A 23,021-nucleotide genomic window follows, 5' to 3' on the forward strand; every position below is an offset into this window, starting at 1 on the left:
TGGAATAATTGCGCGAGATGGGATGAGTTACAAACAGCATTGTCTTATCATTTTCGTACGATTTTATGCAAGACCGAGTAAAACAAAAAATGATGTACAAATTTCTATTACCTTTTATCAAGTGAATTAACCAAAAATAATCGTTATTGAGTTCTATAGCTCTGTTAAAACACACGCGAAGAAATGTGTTATCAGATACGGGTAGGTGTTCTGCATATATTAAAGCTATAAATCTATATCTCTCACACTTACCTGAAATCAAAATCCAGCTGGAGATACAGTTTTTTCCACAAAAGTGTAAACTTAAAAAGAGTTGTATGGAAATAAAAGTGTCCATACGTTTATTTGCCCTTTGAAATTATCTTTGGATTCTAATCACATCGAATTCAATGAGTAAATGAAGGGGATACATGCACAGGACTACATCTCATCTGATTCTTTTAGTTTGCATCATGAAAATAATTACAAGAAAGTCGGCAGAAATGACTAAAAATTCAAATTGTTAGTTCACTTTGCAAACTTCTTCGGCAGCAGTGATACGTACGTAACCAGGACCGAAAGTAAAGTCAATATCGCGAAATATTCTACTGGCTTTAATTATGCAGATCACGAAATGAAACTGATATTATCTTTAAACTCCATTTACCTCCTTTCCCTTGTATTATTGCCAAACGTTTCACAACATTACCCAGGTGGTCATGGAATCACGTGTTATAAAAATATATATATATACATAGGCAATCGACATAGACATTGACAACATAGACCCTCGATTTAACTCGAGAGTCTATGTAAAAAGGTAAGAAAACTCATGCGTGTACATAAGTTTTATAGGTTTCTCAAAAAGATCGGTATCTATTCTTTGTTTTCGCATTCTTTAAGAAGCTCTCATAAATCTTGGTATCTGTATTCTGACTAGCAGTAGTAATGTAGCCCGCGGCTTTGACAAACGCCTTATTTGTTTGGAGAGAGACGCACAATATAGTGATACAAATACGCTAGGAAAAGCCCGGGGCTAACATCACTGTGACCAGTGAATGCCGAATGGATAGTTATGGACACTCACCTGTATCACTTGACAACGCTCTTTGAATCGGCCTTGTTTTATCCTTTTCAAAGGAACCTGTATTGATTTAAAATTCATATCAACTTCTACTAAAACACAAACATTTTCCCTTGGATAGAATTCCTAAGTACATTTCTGCATTAACCTTGGCCATACAATATTTATTACCCATAATGCCATTTAGAAAATCAAAAGCATTCTTATAATGACGAGTCTCATCATTTCTATATGAATATTGATGTCCAAAATTTGACTTAACGATACATCAGAAAACTATAATAGTGCCACACTGGGTGGCGCTTGAGTACAGTAAACTTAAAGGGGTTGACCGTTTCTTGCATCGCTGTACGCAGAAGAGGATACAAAAATTGCTAAAATTGCTTAAGATTAAAAAACTACACTCGTTCTTATCAAAGTGTTTGCTCACCATTGTATATTTAAAAAAATGGAATTTTCTGTATTATTTATTTGATGAAAGAAGAAAATGATATATCAGTTAATATGCATGATGTTACAAAGCTTCCCAGTTATTTTTTCTTCGTATACTACATTTACGAACTTTGTGCAGATTGGTACATCCGGAACTTGCTCAATATTTACATTTGAGGACTACACCATAATTAAAGTTCTTATCATTGTATCTATATACATGCTTTATAAATATGATATGCTGGTTGAGTTTAGTAGATAAGAAACATGATAAAAACATTTAGCCTTCCCGAGTTTTGGAGTTGTAACGTATGGAACTACACCTATACCCTCTGCTTTCATAGTAAGATATGACAAATTCCAGACTTCAGGATGCATGGTAATTTTCTTTCAGCGTAGTTTTTTCAAATGTTCCTTTAAAGTGCATCGCATCCAGACCTAGCCTCGCTGTTCACAAGAGTATGAGCCAACGCTTACGTGAGACTCAAGTTGTTTGATTTATATTAGTTGTGCGTTCCCGAAAAAATTGCTGCATGTTTTATCAGAAACAAGCGAAACATAAAAAAAGTTAATTTCTCTACGTGAGGACTTTTCTCATTTTAATAGATCGTTGTAAGCTTACCCTCGAATTAAAATTACCGATTTTCTTTTATACAGTTATTCATGGGCATTAAAGAAATCTTGTCTTGGCGTCAGATAAAAAGTGGACTGAGACTACAACATTTCGTTCATGTAAGGAAATTATAGCAAGTAATTCTTGTACTGGTGCAAACTCTACGAAATATTTACTTTACTTAACTTTACTTTATTGCCAATTTAAAATTTTACAAAACATGTAATAAATCCGATATGCATTTATAAATAACACTGGCAATATTGGAAGCCAGAAGTAATAGCTTACAGCTAATCGAGTCTGGCCCCATCTCTTATTAAATTGCATTATATAATACGAGGGCTTAAATGAGACAGTTACTGGTAAAGATACAACATGTTAAGACAAGAAATTAATAGACAGATATCTACGTGATATTGTACATATTCAAAAGATGCTCTGTTAGGGAATGTGTAAATGCATTTCTTGAAGTACTTGCTTTTACATTACGTGGTAAATTATTCCAGAGTTTGGCGCCTGCGTACGAAATTGCAAACTGACCAGTTCTCGTACGCATTTTTGGCAGATACAAATTTGAACCTTGTTTGAAACGTGTTTTGTGACAATGATCTACATTTTCAAAGAAGTCACTCAAGCTTTGTGGCAAATTATGATGTTGTAAATCAAACATAAACTTTCCTAAAAGTTACGAGTGAAGTTTATATATATATCTAACAAACCTAATTTTTTGAATAAAGGTGAACTTCTTTCTCGAAACCCAGAGAATGTGAGGATTCGTACAATCATTTTTGGGTGATGTAAATGGGTTCAAGGTAGGATGAGTAAGTGCTACCCCAAACTTCCAGACCATATGCAAGAATGGGTTGAATGAAAGCCTTATAGGGCCTATAGTAAAATTAAAATATGTTGTGGTACATAACTTCTTAATCTGAAAAGAATTACAACTTTTCTGATATCAAAGATGTTTGCAAATTTTCAACGATACTTTACGAGGTTGCGTGTCTAAATTTACAGAAACAATCAAGAATATCTAAAAAATATTACTCGTAATTATTATTTCACGAAGAAGTGTCGTTTGACGTTCCGAACGTTTGTGCTACACGTACGCGACGTCTGGTTATCACGTGACAAAGAGAACTGATCGAATGTATTTCCAGAAGTATGAACTATGTAAGAATGTATAAAGAAGTTTTTATAGTCAATAAGTAACATTATCAATGTATTTCATAACCGATGACGAAATATTATAAATTGAGAATGTTTCAGCAATATTGATTGCGTGGTTTCCTGTGCAGACTGTGTTCAGGGATGGGAATATGAGAGACTAACATTTTTCGATTTGTTTTGCGATATAGGACTAACAGCAATGAAATAAAGTGATTTGAATAAGCTTATTTACCGGCGGAATCTTTCATAAATCTTTCCAACCTCACCGACCAATTGGTCATACTATACTGATATTGATGGATTTGTGGCCTTAGGGGATACACCTTTAGAGCTGGCAGGGGCATTGTCGCAATCAGGGCGGACGTGTGAGGTCTATGAAAAGTTTTCTAGACAACCATGTATTGTGAATCAACACTTTTGATGGAATCCAAAAATTAGATTTCTTGTACACACACGCACTTTTTATATCCTACTTAAAGCAAAGTACATTTTCATAAATTGTCAAACATATTAATGTACAGATATGGCGTGTTTTGTTTGGGAATATTGTTAAAATTTTGCCCAGTATATTCCAATGAATTGTGAATTGATTTTTGGGTGAAGCACTATATCGGCCACATCTTGCCTTCTTATTGTTGCGATAGTTGCGCAAAAAAAAGATGACCCTCCCCAAAGGGATGCATGAAATTTCATGACCCTTTAAAGTGCTTACAGGAAAAATGGCGACCCACCTCAAAAACACCTGACCTACCCCCCCTCCCCCACCTAATTTCTGACCAATCCCTTCGACGGACGGTTCCAATGTACTCCCCGAATATCAGAATTCTATATTTCAAGTGTTCTTGTAATGAAGGTTTTGTTTTACTTTGACCTTTCTGCACTGAATATGCATAATACTCTGAAATGAATGATTTATAAAACAGTTTACCACGTAAACGGATTATTGTAATCCGGCATCGTCAGAACAAACGTGGGTAAAGTGGGTGAAAATCCAAACACCCTGACGTTTCGTTTCAGGTTTCTCCTCTATGTGTACAGATTAGTTCCAAACAGTGGAAAACTCTCAAAGTCAGAATTTCTAACTTGTTTATTAGATTCGACAATGCTTATATGTCAAGGAGTAGGCAATCAAAACCAGGGCCTTACGGAAACATGAACAAAAATAAAGGAGTAAAACTGTCATGATTCCATTTTCCAACTTACGTGTTGTAGAAAACTGCAACACGTCGAAAACTTCACCACAAACTACTACAATGTCAATTGTTTCCTCAGCTACAGAAATGACTCATAAACACACTGGTACGCAAATATGTTCCCAACAACATAAACTTTTGAGCCATGTGTAGCCTTGACATTAGTATGTGTCTTTGACCAAACACGCAGACTCATGAACTTTGGGCGATGTACTATTCTGTGTATTTGTACTCCCACGTTTTGTTTTATTTTTGTACGATAATTTTACTCGCCAATAAACTTTTGATGGTATAGGTGTAGATATGTCCACTATCAACATGTATTAGAAGCAGACTACATAACTGTACAATAGAAAACAATAAGTGTACGAAGGAATGTTCTGTAAAGCAGACGGTCTTTGAGAAGAGAATAAACATATTGTCAATGATGCAATTCAAGGATACGACTGAGTTTAAGGTAGATCGCGCCTCGGGGACGGATATCCAGACTCTTAAACTTGTGCAAACTTTTCTGATCTACCACTTGTGGGGGTTTATTTTAAAGCTCTAAGTGTTGTGAAAATTTTCACTCTCTGAGTTTTTCAAAAATCGAAAATTCAATTTTCCCGAACAGAGTTAACACAGGGGTGGAGGATATTTTCAATTTCAAATATCGCAAAATGTTGGGTTATTGATGTTTCGCTAGTTCCAAACTTTGCAGGGTGACCCCCTCCCCCACCCCTCCCCGATTTTATTGTTGATTTGGTAAGATAATGGTTGAAAGTTTCATTTAGGAAAGTTGTACAAAAGTTTAAGTCTTTCCCTTTCGAGGCGTGTACTACCTTAAGGCCCATCAACTTGGAAAGTATCTCTTTTTTTGAAATTTTACCGTCATTCCAACTTTCATAGTGAGAGCGCCACCACAGTTGGAAGTGTCCCAGTTAACCATTTTGGGTTGTTTGCAGCACATCTTGTCAGTGAGAGCGCTGCTTGGGCATGTGGTATTGATGAAAATAATGGCAATTTGTTAACTTGCAAGTGTAAGACAAAATATTGGAACAAGTGATAATGGAAATGAATGAAAATGTTTTCAATCACTTTTTTGTTTACTTTGGTTTGCAATAAAAATTCTAGCCTTCTGTAACAGGTTTGTCAATTACATTGTGAACTAACAATAAAGAGCCCTCCCCTTACAAAAAAGTCCTATTGGACTCCAATAGGAATCAGTCTGATAGGATTGTCCAATAGTATTTTGAGACAATGTCCTATGAGACAGTCCCATAGTAGTCCAATAGGAATGCGACACCTGTCCTATGAGACAGTCCCATGGTAGTCCAATAGGAATGCGACACCTGTCCTATGAGACAGTCCCACAGTAGTCCAATAGGAATGCGACACCTGTCCTATGAGACAGTCCCATGGTAGTCCAATAGGAATGCGACACCTGTCCTATGAGACAGTCCCACAGTAGTCCAATAGGAATGCGACACCTGTCCTATGAGACAGTCCCACAGTAGTCCAATGGGAATGCGACACCTGTCCTATGAGACAGTCCCATAGTAGTCCAATAGGAATGCGACACCTGTCCTATGAGACTGTCCCATGGTAGTCCAATAGGAATGCGACACCTGTCCTACGAGACTGTCCCATAGTAGTCCAATAGGATCATTAGACATGTCCTATTAGACAGTCCCATGGTAGTCTAATAATAATATGTCCTATTAGACAGTCCTATGGTAAACCAATTGGAACATTAGAACGTTCCATTGAACTCAGTGTGTACATGTGTAGACATTGTTATTGTTGAGAAATGAATTCTGGTCTGGACTAGAATTAAAATGTAAACAATAACAATTTGCATTTTACACATAAAGACGCTAAGAAGACAAGCTATATAGCGGGTATTTCAACGTTCATTAGGGAGCAAAGAAGAACTTGCAATGGATATACTTTTGAACAAAGAAACTTTATTTCTATAATCAGAAAGAATGACAGGAAATTGAAGAGAAGTATAAAATATTATACAAAGCTGTATGTAACAATTATCTAATTAAACTATTATAGCTGAGACTACGGAAGCATAATTATTACACATAGAAATTAAGTTCTGCCTTCATGAAATTTTTTAGTTGCAGTTTTATATGGCTCTTGTTTTAGGTGATTAAGTTCATTTGATGCTGCTATGTAATGTATCCAAAAGTTATAACACAAAACATTCAATTTTCAGTATCATAATTTTAATAATTCAATAGCCAAATGAGCTCTATCAGCATAGAAACAATTCAGGTTTCATGATGGCAATACATGAGCAGAAATCATTGAGGTATCAACATCCTGTTTGTTATGTAACAGGGGGTCCAACCCCATTGTTCCATTGCTCCTTTGTCTCACATAAATATCAATGCATTTTGGACCATACCGGTATGTATCTAATCATTAACTACATTACTACCTTAGCTTTAATCTTCACTCCTGTTTATATTCTTTGTGTGGACTGAAATGCCATAGTCAACAAGCTAGAAGTCACACAATGGGCATACACTGATCATTAGCAGGCAAGTAGACAAAGGACTATTGTAAACCGGGCTATTTCCGAAACTATTCAGTCTTCAAAAGGAAAACACTGACATACAATAATCTGTCCTACCTAACCTTGCTGTACTACAGTGATATAAAAGCTGTACAACACCCTGATATGCTGCCACACAGTCATTTTTCAGAGCTACAACTGCCTTTTGTCTGTTCTGCAGCGGCCATCTTGTTTTGATGATGCTAGCCCATAATGCACTGCAGCCGCCCAAATGCATTCTGGGCTTAAGTTTTCCAATAGGACAGTCTAATAGGACTTTAGAAAGGTGTACAAAATATGTGTTGATCAGACATAGATAAGATAATGAGGTGATATTGATTCTCATTTACGAATTTGAAGTGCTGGTAGTTGTAATAGTCCTAAGTCTGTGGAAACTCAATGATATTGTAAGTGTGCGTTACTTATATGTATGTATGAGCCAGCATGTAAACTTAATTGCTAGGCCTATTTATTGATTTATTTTATTGATTTAAGTGTTTATTTATTTATGTATTTTGCTTGCTTGTATATTTTTTTTCATTTAATTTTAGAAATAGCAAAATGTGACATTTTTACAAACCATGTTTCCTTCAGTACCAGTCCAAAGATTAATTGCAAATTAATTTGCAAAATATTTTGCTCTCAGAGAATGGTAAGAATAATTTTGTCAGAGCTACAGCCAAAAGCTAATGATTCTGACAGAATTGAATAAATCCTATTTGAATGTCATTTACAAAAGGATTGTCCTGTAGGACATTCAGGATCAGTGATCACTCCAGCCGGAAACATGAATGGCTACTGAAAGACCTGCTTGTTGTCATGACAACTATCATACACTAGATTATGAAAGTTTGATGCCATATTTCAAGGATATCTGCAATCACATGGTGCAGCATTCAAAACATGTCTAACCAGGTAGATTTGATGGTGTCTTATCATATACTCTAACCTACTGGGACATACTCAACTGACTATGTAAATATGAGTAACGATGGATATGTATTAAAAATATACTTTTATTTAAAATATAAATCTAAGTAAACATTAATAGTTTAGAATGATAACAATAATTTACATAAAAATATAGCACTTTAATTTACATTTTATAAATTTTCTGACCTCAATTTTAATACTTACAATGAGAATTGCCAGTAATACAACAAGATTTTGCATTTGTGGTAAACTTTTACACAAGAATCAAGGAATACAAGAATAAATGTAAAATAAATCTCTTGCAATAAAAAGAAATTTGCATTTTTTTCCATCACCCAAAAAATAACTTGATTTTGATGTGTTTTGTTGGACAAACTTTCAATGAGAGAGAGGTGTCCTTGAATTTTATATTTTGAACAGTCTGAGAGTGAGAGGGTCTGTATTTCATTTTCACAATCCTCATCATAGTAACAGTATCATACAGATGTTAGGGTTCTGGAGACTGTCCACCATTTTCAATAGCCAGGTCATGATTGCCAATGATCATATAAAATCCCTTTCCCCCAAATTCTCTTTTTACCACACAACAAAATTTGGTAGAGGGATTAATCCAAATTGCTTCTTATGCATTTTTTCTGAAGGCTAAAACTTGTCGACTTGTTGCAATAAAGGTAAATTATTCTGTCACTAGGAGGCTGCCATGGTCACGTGATGGTCACATGGTTACCGTAAAATGACTCATCAATGTTATTCTGTCACTAGGAGGCTGCCATGGTCACGTGATGGTCACATGATCTACCAGGAAATGACCCATCAATATTATTCTATCACTAGGAGGCTGCCATGGTCACATGATGGTCACATGGTTACCAGAAAATGACCCATCAATGTTATTTCTGTGCATCGTGGCCAAATTTACACTTCTATCTCCATGTATACAATTTCTACAATGTCAATGTCATTTTATCAAAACATTCGCTGTAAATGAAACACAGTACAGACTGATACCCTTTTCCAAATATTTCAAACATTTTCTAAAATTATGAAGACATGATCAAGGTCTGAATCCACTAAAGTGACACTCTATATGTAGTCTTGGATTTTATCATTAGTCACACACACATTGGACCAAAATATTTATCATTAATCATTTTTTTATTTCTTCAAAACTATGCTAGCACTTCTAACTTGTCCAAGTAACGCCAGGCATCGTTACAATGGACCCATTGTTGTTCATGAAATGGGGAAATTCTATAAAACTTACAGCTAGCTCTTTTTAAACTTCTTTTCCAAGTAACGCCAGGCATCGTTACAATGGAACCCCTAGTTGTTCATGAAATGGGGGAATTTTATTCATAAACTAGGCTGCCACTTCAAGTTCTTTTTATTGTAACGCCAGGCATCGTTACAATATGACATGCCTTTTCACTCATATCACTCTGAGATAAAGGTGATGGACTCTTGATCTTCAGCATTGACAATACCATTGACTTTGTCATCAGAGTCACCCTTGCTGACACTTGGCTGTAACTTGGACTTGTCATCTGAGTCGGCAATTCTATCACTGTCTATGCCTTCCTCCATTTCCATCATATCCATGTCTTTCAACTCAACAGTTGACAGATGAGCAACAATCCCAGCACCATAGGAATCACCTAACACGTTCACTGAAGTACGGAAGCGATCCCTGAGAAGAAACACATCAAGATATCAAACCATTTCAGTTAATGATTGTTTACTTAGCAAAATATGTCAGCTTGTTCCTATTCATTGTCAACAATCCCTTCCTAGCTATTTACATTCTATTATTGACACAAGAGATACCCTTATGGGGAAAGGTTTTCTGGTTTTCTGGTTAATTGTGAAAGGAACATACTTTGAAAGTACAGCTTTTTCCTCTTGACCTGTTCAGCTACAATTTGCTGGAAACTGGCTTGGAATCACAATTGATAACAATGGGTTTATGGCAAACCATGGTAATGAATGGGTTAAAATAGAATAGCACCTCTGGGACACTTATGCAGATTCTTAAACTTTTACAATATTTTTCTGATCTACCACTAGGGGTGGGGGGTTGTTTTGAAGCCCCTTGAGCATAAGGAAAACTTCAATTGCTGCAATTTAGTGACAATCAAAACTTTATTTTTTCCCCTTAGAGTTAACACAACAATGGCAGCCATTTTTAATTGGAAATATTGTTGAATGTCAGGTATTTTTGTCTCTTTAGCATCAAAATGTGTGACTTCTGATTATTACACTTGATTCGGTAAGAGTATGGTTGGAAGTTTTGTGGCAGAAAATTTGAGAAAAATTAAATCTTTCACATTAAATTCTACATTAAGCTTATGCTTTGGGAAATTACTTGGAAGAAGCAAAATTTCTCTTTCGTGGGCCATCTGGGTACTTGCAGGTTCTCACGTCATTTTTGCATCACAGTGCAGTGAAAACAATTGAAGTAAGTATTTGTTAACCACCAAACCAATATTCAAAGTTTCAACATACATAAATGACAAAACTTTTAGTTCTGCTTTTTTTCACACAATTTCTGCATCATTTGCTCTTCTGTATCTGATCTCTCATTCACCTAGCTCACATACGTTTCACCTACTGATGTCACTCTGCAGTCAAGCATGATAAACATTAAGGTCAATAGGTCATGATCTTTGACACTTACAGTAACCAATCAACTGTCCAAAGAAGAGTGACATCACCAGTGGGTAATCCAGCTGCTGTCAGAACTAGCAACATTGTAACCAATCCTGCACTTGGAATACTTGCAGCTCCAATGCTTGCCAAGGTGGCAGTCAAACTACAGAAAAGAGAAAAATAACGTGCTAAGTATTTCATTTCAATTGAATTTCATTGACACAACTCTTTGTGTTTGATCTCATTTGGAATAAATCTCTTCAAATAAATATATATTAAAACATAACCAGCCAAAATAAAAAGCTTGTCTGTATAGTTAATACACACCTTACAGTTACGATGGATCCAGCACTAAGATTTATTCCATTCATCTGAGCAATGAAAATAGCCGCTACAGCTTCGTACAAGGCAGTACCATCCATGTTGACTGTGGCACCAATGGGAAGGACAAAGCGTGTCACCCGTTTGTCAACTTTGTTGTTCTCCTCCAGACATCTGAATGTCACCGGCAAAGTACCCGCACTTGTGTGAGATGAAAAAGATGAACATTATTGATTGCTTTGTATGAACACAGTGTGTTACTTTTATAAAGTCATTGTGGAGTAATTGCTGGCAGAGAGTAGCTTAATTGTTGTGTAGATTGAAGAGAAAACACTTTCAGATTTCCATGTTTTCAGAATAGGTGGAGAACTATACAGGTACAAAGTAGAATTATTCATCTCCCATACTGAGCAATCACCTCTACAGTATTGCTGGTGGCCATGTGAGCCATTGGTAAATTATTCAACAGTTAAAATTAACATCATGTTAGCATCAACTCTGAAATCTGTAAAGAACCCATCAATGTTCATCACCACCACCACTAATCTTTATAATTATACACTGAAGATTTCATGGCAATATTAATTTTTTTCATTCTTTCAATTTCAACAAATCCTGTACCTAATGTCTGATATGACAGAAAGAATCATTGATTTCTCTTGCATTTAAAGCCCCAATAGCTGCGAATGTGTAATAAACCGATCTCAAAATGTCGTCAGTTTTCCGAGAGTTTTCTTTGAATATGACCAGTTAAAAACTGAAAAGGTGTATATAACACTGTCATAAGTGTCGAAAGTGGCTTGTAAATTCAAACATTTTACCATCATTTTAGATTTCCCGCCATTTTCAAAAAGCAATCATGGGACAGAGAAAGTAAAGATTACGACAACATACTGTCGGTCATCGTGTGAGCGCATTCATGTATATAGCATCATGCTTGTTTCTTGGATGAGTACAATGTGTATGTGCACAAAATACTGCATTTTTTATACTTTTCTATGGGGGCGCCATTTTACGGGTGCGGCACCCGTTTATTATTTAGCTTGTTAAAATACGTAGGTGTGGTCCAAATCAGGCAGCAGTGATGCGTCTATTCATGTCCTTCAGTCAGCACATTTACACGAACCAACGTTGGTTTGAAAATAAAATCATGAAAAAATTCATATAATTTGCAGCTATTGGGGCTTTAAGTCAATGCTGAAATACTGTTTCTTAATCAAACATAAACCTGGTCTTACAAGTTAGGTGCCTTGAAATGAAAAATTTTTTCAACTTTTTCCAACTTTTTCTCAAACATTTCTGGAGGAAATTTACCATTCTCTTTAAACCAATCAAGAATGAAAACAGGGTTCCAATGAATTAAATTAAAAAAACATGTTACCTTAAATTTCAAATATTAATAGTCGCGCCAGCAGCTGACTACGCATGCACCAGTTCAATATATTATGCGAGTAACCGGCAATGTACCCAATTAAATTCATGGGCACTGCCAGGTTTTTTGGGTGCACATAAAGAAACAAATAAGAAATGTGCAAAGTATTATTGTTTAACTCCACTCTGATAAAATATAATGCTACTATTAGCAAGTAAATATTATTTTCCACCTTGTAATTGATAACAAAATATCTTTACTATCACGCCTTAAAAACAGAAAGAGAGAGAAATCTGTTGTGCATATGAATGAGGGACTGACACCAAGAATGCTGGGATTGAATTTGAAGGGCGCCCTCTGTGTCAATGGCTAGATGCAAAAATTGCCAGTTCCTATACTAAACGCTGGTTGTCAGCTTGCTCATGGAAGTTGGCAGTACAGTTGCTATTGCAACATGATAATGATAGCATAATACGTCACGTCCGTTATTAAACAGTGACACTATAAGTTAATTGCTATTATGGTAAAATTGCAAATTTATGTCCAACTTTTTGACAGACTAAACAGAATATATACCTGCCCAGGTTTTAGCATGTGAGCTGCTCGCACCAGAGGATAACTTGATGTTTGAATTGTTTACGCAATTCATAGTGGTCCTACTATAACAAGAAACAATTAATTCTATTTTATTCTATCTTATTCTATCTTATTACTAATCATGAATCAATACAATCATTGACCATGTCAGCCTTGCTTGTACATCTTCAGATAGAAATAAAATTTCCAATCTTAACCTTTGATGCGACCAAAAGGTCTAATTAGCCCTACATAATTAAAAATGGCTGCCAATTACTACATGGTAACTCTAGGATACAAGTTTTGATTTTCACAAAATCGAGACATCATAAGACTTTCTATTGTAAGTGCAAATTGATAAATAACTCACCTGGAGGCTGTGCCAAGGGCAGTTATCCATGCTTGCAGCACTCCAAAAAAGTAAACAAATGGATTTTTCTTGGTCATCACAAAGTACAGTCCTGGAAGTACCATGAATCCATGAATGACGAGTCCAATAATCACAGTCAACATATACATGCCAAGCTGGGCCAGTACAGATTCCAGATCACCCATGGATAGCAACTTTGCAGCAATCAGGGACATGATACCAACTGGTGAATACCTACAGGAAAATAACATTTGTGTCAATGTGAGCTCCAAACCAAATTATATTACACCGATCTCTTTCACGCAATGTGTTGAGGTAATCTTGAGACCATCTTTTCCAGAAAGAAGTGTGAATTTTGCCTAAATACTCTGATCTCCTCTGGAGATGACCAGTGTATTAATAACAAAAATACAGTGATCTGATTTGTGGAGATGAGAAAATAGCAGTGATATTTTTGTGTTATACACAGTTGGAATCTTACCAAGTGGCCCTGAACATGAATTAATTTGCAGGAAGTGAATACTTGATCAATATTTTGGGAGGTTTTTGAGAAGCTAACACCAGTAGATATATTTTCTAAATTGATAAACAAAATATGATAAGATATTTACAGTAAAACTATACAATTTTTAGCAAGACACAACAAATATTTTGTTATTCGTTACTTCATTTGCACCAGTGTATTACAGACACCAGTGGGCATGCACAAAAACACATGCAGGCTGTCAAAAATCTTAGGCAACTTTATTATTCATATATCAGGGACAACAAGCAACCCAATGGTTGATAGAGCTCCACTGTCTAATGAAGAGAATAACTGTTTGTGACACACATGCTGATGAAGAAGGTGGAAATCTTTGATAGCTCATTTCAGGATGGCCTGAATAAAAGTGGCAAAATTAGCTGTAAAACTACACAATTAACGATTTCATCATGATTTTAATATATCACATTAAGATAATCCCTATAAACCTGCATACCAAATATCAAAGCTATCAGACAAGAGGTTTTCCAGAAACCAATTTTTTGACAAAAAATGGCAAAAATTGCCCCAAAATACAAAACTAAACATTTCACCATAATTTCAATACTTTTCATTAAGTTAATCAGTAGGGCCCTGTATACTAAATATCAAAGCTATGGTTTTTGAGATACCAATTTTTTGACCAAAAATGGCAAAACCCCCCCCCCCCCCCCCCCCCCCAAAAAAAAATAAAAATTGCAGATTTTATCATAATTTCACTATATTTTGATCATTTCTAGAAATTTGTATACCAAATATCAAAGCTATCAGATGAGTAATCGCCCCAAAAATACAAAATTGCTGATTTCATCAGAATTCCAATGTATCATATATATTTAATCTGTAGGAACCTGTATACTAAATATCAAAGTTATCAGATGAATAGTTCTTGAGAAACAATACCCCAATGGAAATGCATATCAAATTTCAAAGCAATGGGACATACAGTTTCAGAGAAGTTGGCAATTGCTGAAAGACGATGATGGACAATCAACGTATTTGACAAGCCCCATGTCGCTGACAGCTGAGCATAAAAATTCTTCTTGGTACATACCACATGACAATCAGAACCATCTGCATGACAATGTCATTCAGGATCACAAAGAACTGACACATAACATGTGCTTTTTTGCCCATCTTGGCCATCAAGACACCAAAGGCGATGCAGAACACAATCAATCCTAGAAAAAAGAGAAAATCAATACGCAAGTCACAAGAATCATGATTTTGCCAGTTTTCTTTTTAGATAGAATGAAGCATAAAAATTAAATAATGGAACATTTTCTCAATAAATCAAGATGTCTATCATCACGATGACTTGTCCATAGAATGTTCATCATTCAGGGTATCATAGAGATGTATATTACTTTGCAAACATGTGTCAAATTTTCCTTGCAGCTATTGCTGAAAAACAAAGCAAAGCAGAGTAGACCTTTTGCCCTTTGTATTAAACTTTGAAAAAAGTTTCTCTTCTCTCCCCTCCTCTCCCATAACATATCCAGAGAGGAATAAATGAGTGCCAACAGAATATTGCCTGAAAAGTAAAAGCACAAAAGCTACAGATTTTTTCAGTAATATTTTCATTGCTTGTGCTCTGAATACAAGTACATACGGATTAATTTCTTGTTTTCCTCAAATTATTGGCCTTCAACAGAATGCATTGTACACTATGTGTAATATGATTTTGAAATTGTACTACACTCAAGATTAGAGTTAGGCGGTAAACAATGCTTCAAACATACAGGCTGTGTTGATTTAAGTTGAATTAACAATATTTTAAAATGATTTGGGGAGTAGATCATATGAAGCAGATAAACATACCAGAAAAAAAAAAACAAATATTGTATGCTACTTGAACTTTCTAATATTTCAACCAAAAATTTTACAGTGTTTGGAACTCATACTAACCGAGCACGTTCATTCCATCTGATAAAACAAGGCTCCGTTTGGTCGTTTCACCAACTACATAGGTGATGGTCTCTTCAACGTATGTGATGTTTGTTCCATTGATACGATATACTCCAGGTCTGTCTAAGTCCGTCAAGTTTGCAAGTTGTGCAAGGATGGGGACAGGTTCAAACGTAGTTTGTGTCTGTTGAGTTGAAAATACGGAGAAATATTCATCCGCAGCATGGCTGGACTGCAAATTAAGTTCACAGAAAAGCAACAGCCACCAGTAGATATATAGAGGAACTTTTTTACAAAGTGTTTCATTAATTTTACATCATTAAAGCCCCAATAGCTGCAAATGCTTACTAAACCGATCCCAAAATATCCTTACTTTTCCAAGAGTTTTCTTTGAATAAAACCTATTAGAGACTAAAAAAAGTGTATAATGCTGCCATGAGTGTCAAAATAGGCATGTACATTCAAAGGTTTTAATGTCACTTTAGATTTCCCGCCATTTTCAAAAACTAATCATATGACAGAAAAAATATAGATTACAACAACAAAATGTTGGCCATCGTGTGTTGTGCATTCAGGTAAATAGTATCATGCTTGTTTCTGGTATGATCATGATGTGTATGTGCAGGAAATATTGTTTTTTGTATTTTCCCGCAGGGGCCCCATTTTATGGGTGCGGCACCCGTTTATTATTAAACCTGTTAAAACCTGTAGGCATGGTCAAAATCAGCGAGCAGTGATACTTCAATACACGTCCTTTAGTTAGCGCATTCACATGAACCAACTTTGGTTTGAAAATAAAATCATGAAAATAATGCATAAAATTAGCAGCTATTGGGGCTTTAACCTTACAATTACAAGCAGAGCTGAGAGTTTACTTGTCTGCAAAGTCAAACAGTAAACTTCATGTTCGGCAGACAAATGACTGATGATGGACCACATTTTACAAAAACAAAATACTGCTAACTTTTAGACTGTGAGGGCCTACAAACTTGTGGTTCATGTCCATCTAGTTATATGTATTTCCAATTAACCATCAGACGGTTGAATTGATCTTGAGTCCCTCAGCTTAAACACGGAAGCTGGCAGACATTTGAACTGTTGTATCTCGTAACCTGTGCTCATTTCGACGTCATTTATCACATGATAAATGACGTCACGAGCACGATGTCACTGTAACTGACTGCATACACGTCAACATTCACTGGTGCATGCACGATGTGTGTACACCAATGTCCGGACCATCGGACCAAGTACCTAGCTGTCATGAATTGCTTTTTGTTCGAAACTACAAATTAAAAAGGTAAAATGAAGCAAACTTTTCATATAAACACTGACATAGAATGAACAGTTGTTTGAAGGAAAGCACACTGATACTAACTTAAACACAGCTACTGTAGCTAGCTCGGCTTTCCTGCGTTATGCTATATACGCGGCAGATTATTTTACGTGGATTCACAATTTACTCACGATTGATTTTCTGAGCTGAGATTGCAAAAACAGACACATAGAAATTCCATTTGTGAATGGAGTGAATTCATTCAATACATGTATACCAGTACCTCACTTTTAGACTCCAAATACGAACTCATCAGCCACCTCTGCCAGCTCGCTGTCAGTGAGCTGCATAGAGCCGCTTTGAGCTGCCATGATCTGTGGATACGTGTAGTGTCGACAAAGTTGTACCTAAGATGATTTTTAAGCTGCACGGTTGTTGCTCAATCTGCCAAGAGCTGCACAAAGCTGAATTTCGTCTTTTGGAGATACTTGAGTCTACAGCAGACACATAACAGCTCGAAATATTCTGTGCAGATCAGCATTTGAGGTGCATTGAACTGCCACAGCTCTGAAAATGATCTGTGACAGCTAAGTGCAGATCGGCAAGTTTGGTATGGGTAGGGTTCAAGGGTCACATAAGGATAGATAACTTATCTTTCAGCAGCACTTCTTTTTACTCACCTGTTTGAAGCAAGCTTGCACTAATTTGCCGGGATCAGGTTTCTGCAAGAGACAAGTTTAAGACGTGAGTGATGTGAAAAAGCACATTGTTGTAATAAAACTAGTATACACAAATCTTTCAATTATTAAATGCAATTTGCTCTGAAAAGGAAAATAAATAGCTATATGCAGTTAAACAATAATTTCTGAACTCTTCTGAGGATTTATAAAGTCTTGGAAGGAAATGCAAGACAACATAGCTGATATGCCAGCTTCCTCATCTTCAACAACAAATTACCTTTACTGTTCTATATATATTTCACAAATCTTGACTATTATATCATATTTCATAAATCTTGACTCTATTATTATATTTCCTATGAAATTAGACATTTACCATAAGCCTTATAACCGATCCACACAGATTGTAGACTAGCCTTAGTGTGAATAGAGAATTGCATATGCTTATGAACATATCAATAGATTTATCAAAAGAATCAGAATAGCCCCCTTGAAACCTGCTAAGGGAGAGACCTGCCATAAGTAATCTCTGCAAACAATTTTGCCTGGAAGAACAGACCTTTTTATGAAAATTTTTTCAACAGCCATATTTGTGAAATTATGTTTGTACTTCTTGGATCAAAATCTTGGACATACCGTAATAAATCCAAAATGGCATCAAGGGTGTCCACTTTCTTTTCATCTCCTTCTTCAATGTCCAGTTGCTCTTTCTTTTAACGGTCGCCGGGATGGATGGAAACCACCAAGATAATTACCATTATGGCAGCAAACATAGTTGTATAGAAGTAGTAGACTAAGGCACTTCTTTCCATTCTGCCACTGGACTTAGTATCCAACTGAGCCAAACCTAAAACAAGCACAACACAAGAAGAATTGAGGATCTTGCTGCTTGTTGCACTGGTCATACACTACAAAACTTCAACTCAGGTCAATGATTGGAGTGTTCATCATCTGTATCATAATGCAATTTTTTTCCTGTATTCACATCTTAGTATTGCTTTAATGCCTAACAGTTATGGCTCTGCAGAGAAAATTGTCATTGCAACCACCAGACCACTACTGACGTGCTTGTACATACATGTAGAGGGCACTGTTCACAGATGCAGTTGCCAGCATGGAAAACTTTTCTACTGAAAGTTAAAAGCGAACTCTGATGTGTTAGTCATGGCCAAATTTCATTTCAGATATCCTTGGAATACTTTCCATGACCTATAATTTTGGCATCACAGAATAATTTAGTTTGTGTATTGTCTCATCACAATAATTTTCTCTGTTCATGTGTTTTGTAATAACTTGACCCTATTTTGTTGTATTGTGCTGAATTTGTTGAATATTGAATGACAGAAAATCAATGTGTTTATAGAGATAGGGCTGCATAGATGTACTCAAGTACATAGCAGTACACAAGCTACATGTAATAATAAAAAAAACTAACAATACCTGTAATCAGGCTGGATATTATAAGGGGTAATATTAGGAGTTTCAGCATACGCATCAGTAACTCCCCTGGAAATCCAATGAGCAATATGGCCGTCTCCGATGGTTGGACTGTACGAAGGGACAGTCCAAGGATGATGCCAAGCACCACCCCGGTAACTGTCAGAACCAATAACAGGTTCTTTCTGATCCATCCCAATACCTGTGTGGAGTAAAATTACAGTAGATTTACAAACCATCCTCTGGGATTATGCAAACGTGTGTCATCAATACAAATTTTGCTGTGTTATCCTATGGAATTCTGTCTGGGGGTTTGACCTCTATATAGTAACATGGCTAAAAATGGATTCATGCAGTGCAAACAAAGTTGAAAACAGCTTAATTACATGAATGATATATTATCATGAAAATTTGTGACTGTTTACAAAATGGATGTAAAATGTGAAAATTTAGTTAAACAAAAGGTGACTGACAGTATTTACTTCTGTTTGGATTTGAGAAACCTGGAGATAATGTCACTTTTCTTAGTCTTAACTGAACAAACACATACAGAATGTATTTAATAAACGACTATAATTGTTTATCTTATATGATCTGTGTCTCTATTGACTTTTACCATTCTGATTTCTCATGTATGAGTTTGACCCGTTTACCGTCATGTTTTCTTTTCTATTGATTACAACCAGATCTGTATTCTGGGGAGGGGGGATGAAATAGTTCAGAAAGTTCAGAGAAGTACATTTGCTTACCTTGGCATGCCAAGGGACTGGCTGAATGGCGTCAGTGTCTGAACCTGATTCAACATTCACCATGTTGAACATCAGTTCAATTCAGTGCATAACTTCTGGAAGATGAAAAAGAACAGCACATACCGCAAGAGTTGCTAAATTGCTATATTATTAAAGCGGGTTTGGCTGAGCTGAAACTACTTTCCCTACAACAATTAAATCTTATGGAAAGGAATGAATGGTTGGAGAAATAGAACAATGCACTGGCTGGACAGAGAGACGTGTGCTTGTAGAATCTAAGACAGATATTGATGCAATAATATATCACCTCCCCGGCCCATAATTAACAAAAGCAAACATTGGATGATTAATGTACAAGGCACATCATAGAATGCATAGTTTGCTCTTGAAAATCCATTATTGGCCAGGAAGAAGTACATAAATTCTCTTATTTTATAGTTTTAGTATTGCCAGTGAATTTGTAGATGTAGAAAGCATCTGAGGCCACAATACTGGATAATCGGATACCTTTTTAGTAATAATCTGGAGCAATAACATCACAGAATTCACTGGTATTGACAAAACTATAACACAATAGCATACATACAGACAGGACAGACAGACAAAGTCAGATATACATGTGAGTTGTCAGCTATCTTGTTTTACTTGGGTGCCACCCATTAAAAATTTTGTCAAAATCATACATCTTTTTAAAGATGCAAAATTAGATTTATAGTCAGATGATTTTAATTAGAGTAGGTTGGGTTACCAATCACATTTTTTTATCTGGCTTTATATAAAGAACTATTATTCTCATAGAATACATTTTTTTTCCTGAAACATCCTTCCCTAATGAATCTACTGATCAAACAGACAGGTGATAGATAAACACACTAATATTATTGGCTGTTGTTTATGCCATTGGTACATTGGTAACAATATTGTTGCCTATCATTTATTAGCTACAGCCATCATTAAATTATGTGCATTTCCATCAACATGCCTTCAGAACATAGGAAGAATACATGGTTAGGAACATATTTTACTTTTTATTGTGAATATAGTGTGACATGTTGAACATTTGGCAAAATTATATTGGATTTTTAAGAAAAGAAAATAGAGGATGGTATGTAGGGTAGCTTGGGTGCACCAAAACATACATATTTTACTTTGCCTCAATATAACTAATTCTTGCTCCTGTGGAATACAGGCTTCACTTTCCAATTTCAAGAAGGATTTCACTGGAAAATATCCTTTTGCAATAAATGTGTGATCACTAGTCATCTACTGATCAATCCATTCCACTTCAATAATTTGTATATGAAGTGGTGGAAACAATGTTTTAAAAAGTTACAGGTACTGTAATCTGTCTGAAACCAATGTAAAGTGAACATAGGAAATTACTGTGAATTGCTTTGAAGCATTGGCATTAGACGAACTAGACATATTGTCTAAATCGAGGTGTTGCCAACACTGTCAGGTGCAATTAACAGCTAAGCGGTAACATGAGTCGATCATAAAAAATCAGCTCTGCAAAAGTTGAAACATTGTTTAGCAGGAGGTCAGACGTAGTCAAAACAACACCACACAGCTTGCTAACTGCCCAGGACGTGTACGTATGCTGCCAGGTATGGGGTCAGAACGCCTTTCGCATTTTCAATTTTTGGAACTCATAAACATACACACATGCATCCTCAATAAATAAGCAGGTGTTTTCTCAACACACAAACTTTAATGCGAGAAAACTAAAAAAATACAACTCGGAGTGTTGGTATATATATTGCGTCGCTTTACAGTGGAACTCCATGTAACTCTACCACCAGCCCATGTAGTTGCAGGCTGCAAGAATTTCCCTGGCATTGGAACACTTTACGTAATAGCATGCTTTTTAAGCAATGTTAGATTTGCACAGTTGAATTTACATGGCCAACACTGAAAGCATCCTATAAAGAAATTCGTAAGTCCATAAGGTATCTCAGTCACAAGCGGAAGATTCCAACATGCTTATAATATCCATAACATTCTGCAGCACCGATAGTGGACAGTGCATGGTAAACAGCAAATTCGGTGTTCCGTCGCAGCGTGTCTCTGTATTGATACATTTTCAGCCGGATTTTCAAGTCGTTAAACAGATATTCAACAGGGTTTATGTCCGGAGAATACACCGGAGCGAAAACGTACTCTACTCCCATGTTATCCAAAAACACGGCGAGTGCACGGCCTCCATCATGGTGGTGAATGGGACAATTATCCACTACGATAATGTCACCCGGTCGAATTGCAGGCTCACCGTCTGGTGCTGCTGCGTTTGATGCTTCTCCAAAGAACTGCAAGAAAGAATCGGTATTTGATGGCCCTTGAATAACGTTAGCGTAGCAGATTCCGTTGATACCAACAAGCATATTAAGTGTCTTGTTCGGGGACTTAGCGTAACGTTGCAGTTCTATGCAAGTTTCCCCTTTCGGCGAATGGCCGTATGATCGATCCCTACTGCTGGCATCTGTATGCCCGTTTCATCCATAAACTTGACATTAAATGGGTCACACTGTGTCAAAAAGTCCAAGTATGCCTGTGTATAAGCCATGTTGTGCTCAGTAAATCTCTCAACGGCTAGTTTACACATTTTTTTACGTGTCCATTCTTTATCGCCGATCTTGTACTTCACATAGCGACACAGACGTGAGGTAGAAATCCTAACATTCGCATTCAGGAATAGTCGCTCCTGTATTTCAGCCAGAGTGATGGAGGGTCTCTCCCTTTTCAACATTTCAATGTATAATACATCTTGATCGGTCAGCTTCTGTGCTATCCCACCAGAATGACGTCTCGGTGCAGGGTTGATGTTGCCCTCCTTCACAAACTGTTTCCATATTTTCATCACGGTCATTCTTGTGACTTTTGTTTGTTGCGCAACTTCTGTAACTTTACCTCTGGGGACTTCTCCAGTTATGGCGTTTGCTCCGGCTTCCTGCAACGATTTTAAAACCATATTTCTATAGTCTATACTGAGTGGGATTCCTGAAATGTACCTTCTCCCTCGATTCGAGACCAGCTCCATCATTACTTGGAAGTCCGCTTCGCAGTCTATGCTTAGAACATGTGTAGCGCTGCGGCGCTGCCAGAGACACTTGTTTGAATTGCAGAAGTTGACAGGTTTGAAGGTGATCACACTTTAAAATGAGGTAATGGGCCTCTGTCGTCCGGCCGCATACACACCATCGGTGAAGAGGAAGAT

The 23,021-nt window shown here is 36.4% G+C and overlaps 1 protein-coding gene across 1 annotated transcript; it reads right to left on the reverse strand.

The window, feature by feature from the left end:
* Window positions 1-9,189: 9,189 nt before the first annotated feature.
* On the reverse strand, window positions 9,190-19,900 carry LOC139145980 (excitatory amino acid transporter-like). The gene is made up of 12 exons (XM_070717428.1): window positions 19,808-19,900; window positions 19,062-19,260; window positions 18,377-18,468; window positions 17,622-17,663; window positions 17,247-17,315; window positions 16,541-16,544; window positions 15,666-15,950; window positions 14,812-14,938; window positions 13,235-13,468; window positions 10,923-11,117; window positions 10,624-10,758; window positions 9,190-9,636 (listed from the first exon to the last, which is right to left on the reverse strand). Exons 1-12 carry the CDS (start codon window positions 19,877-19,879, stop codon window positions 9,384-9,386), a joined length of 1,707 nt encoding a protein of 568 aa, XP_070573529.1. The 5' UTR covers window positions 19,880-19,900; the 3' UTR covers window positions 9,190-9,383.
* Between the last annotated feature and the right edge of the window lie 3,121 nt (window positions 19,901-23,021).

The sequence above is a fragment of the Ptychodera flava genome, chromosome 12, assembly GCF_041260155.1.
Source record: "Ptychodera flava strain L36383 chromosome 12, AS_Pfla_20210202, whole genome shotgun sequence".
NCBI lineage: Eukaryota > Metazoa > Hemichordata > Enteropneusta > Ptychoderidae > Ptychodera > Ptychodera flava.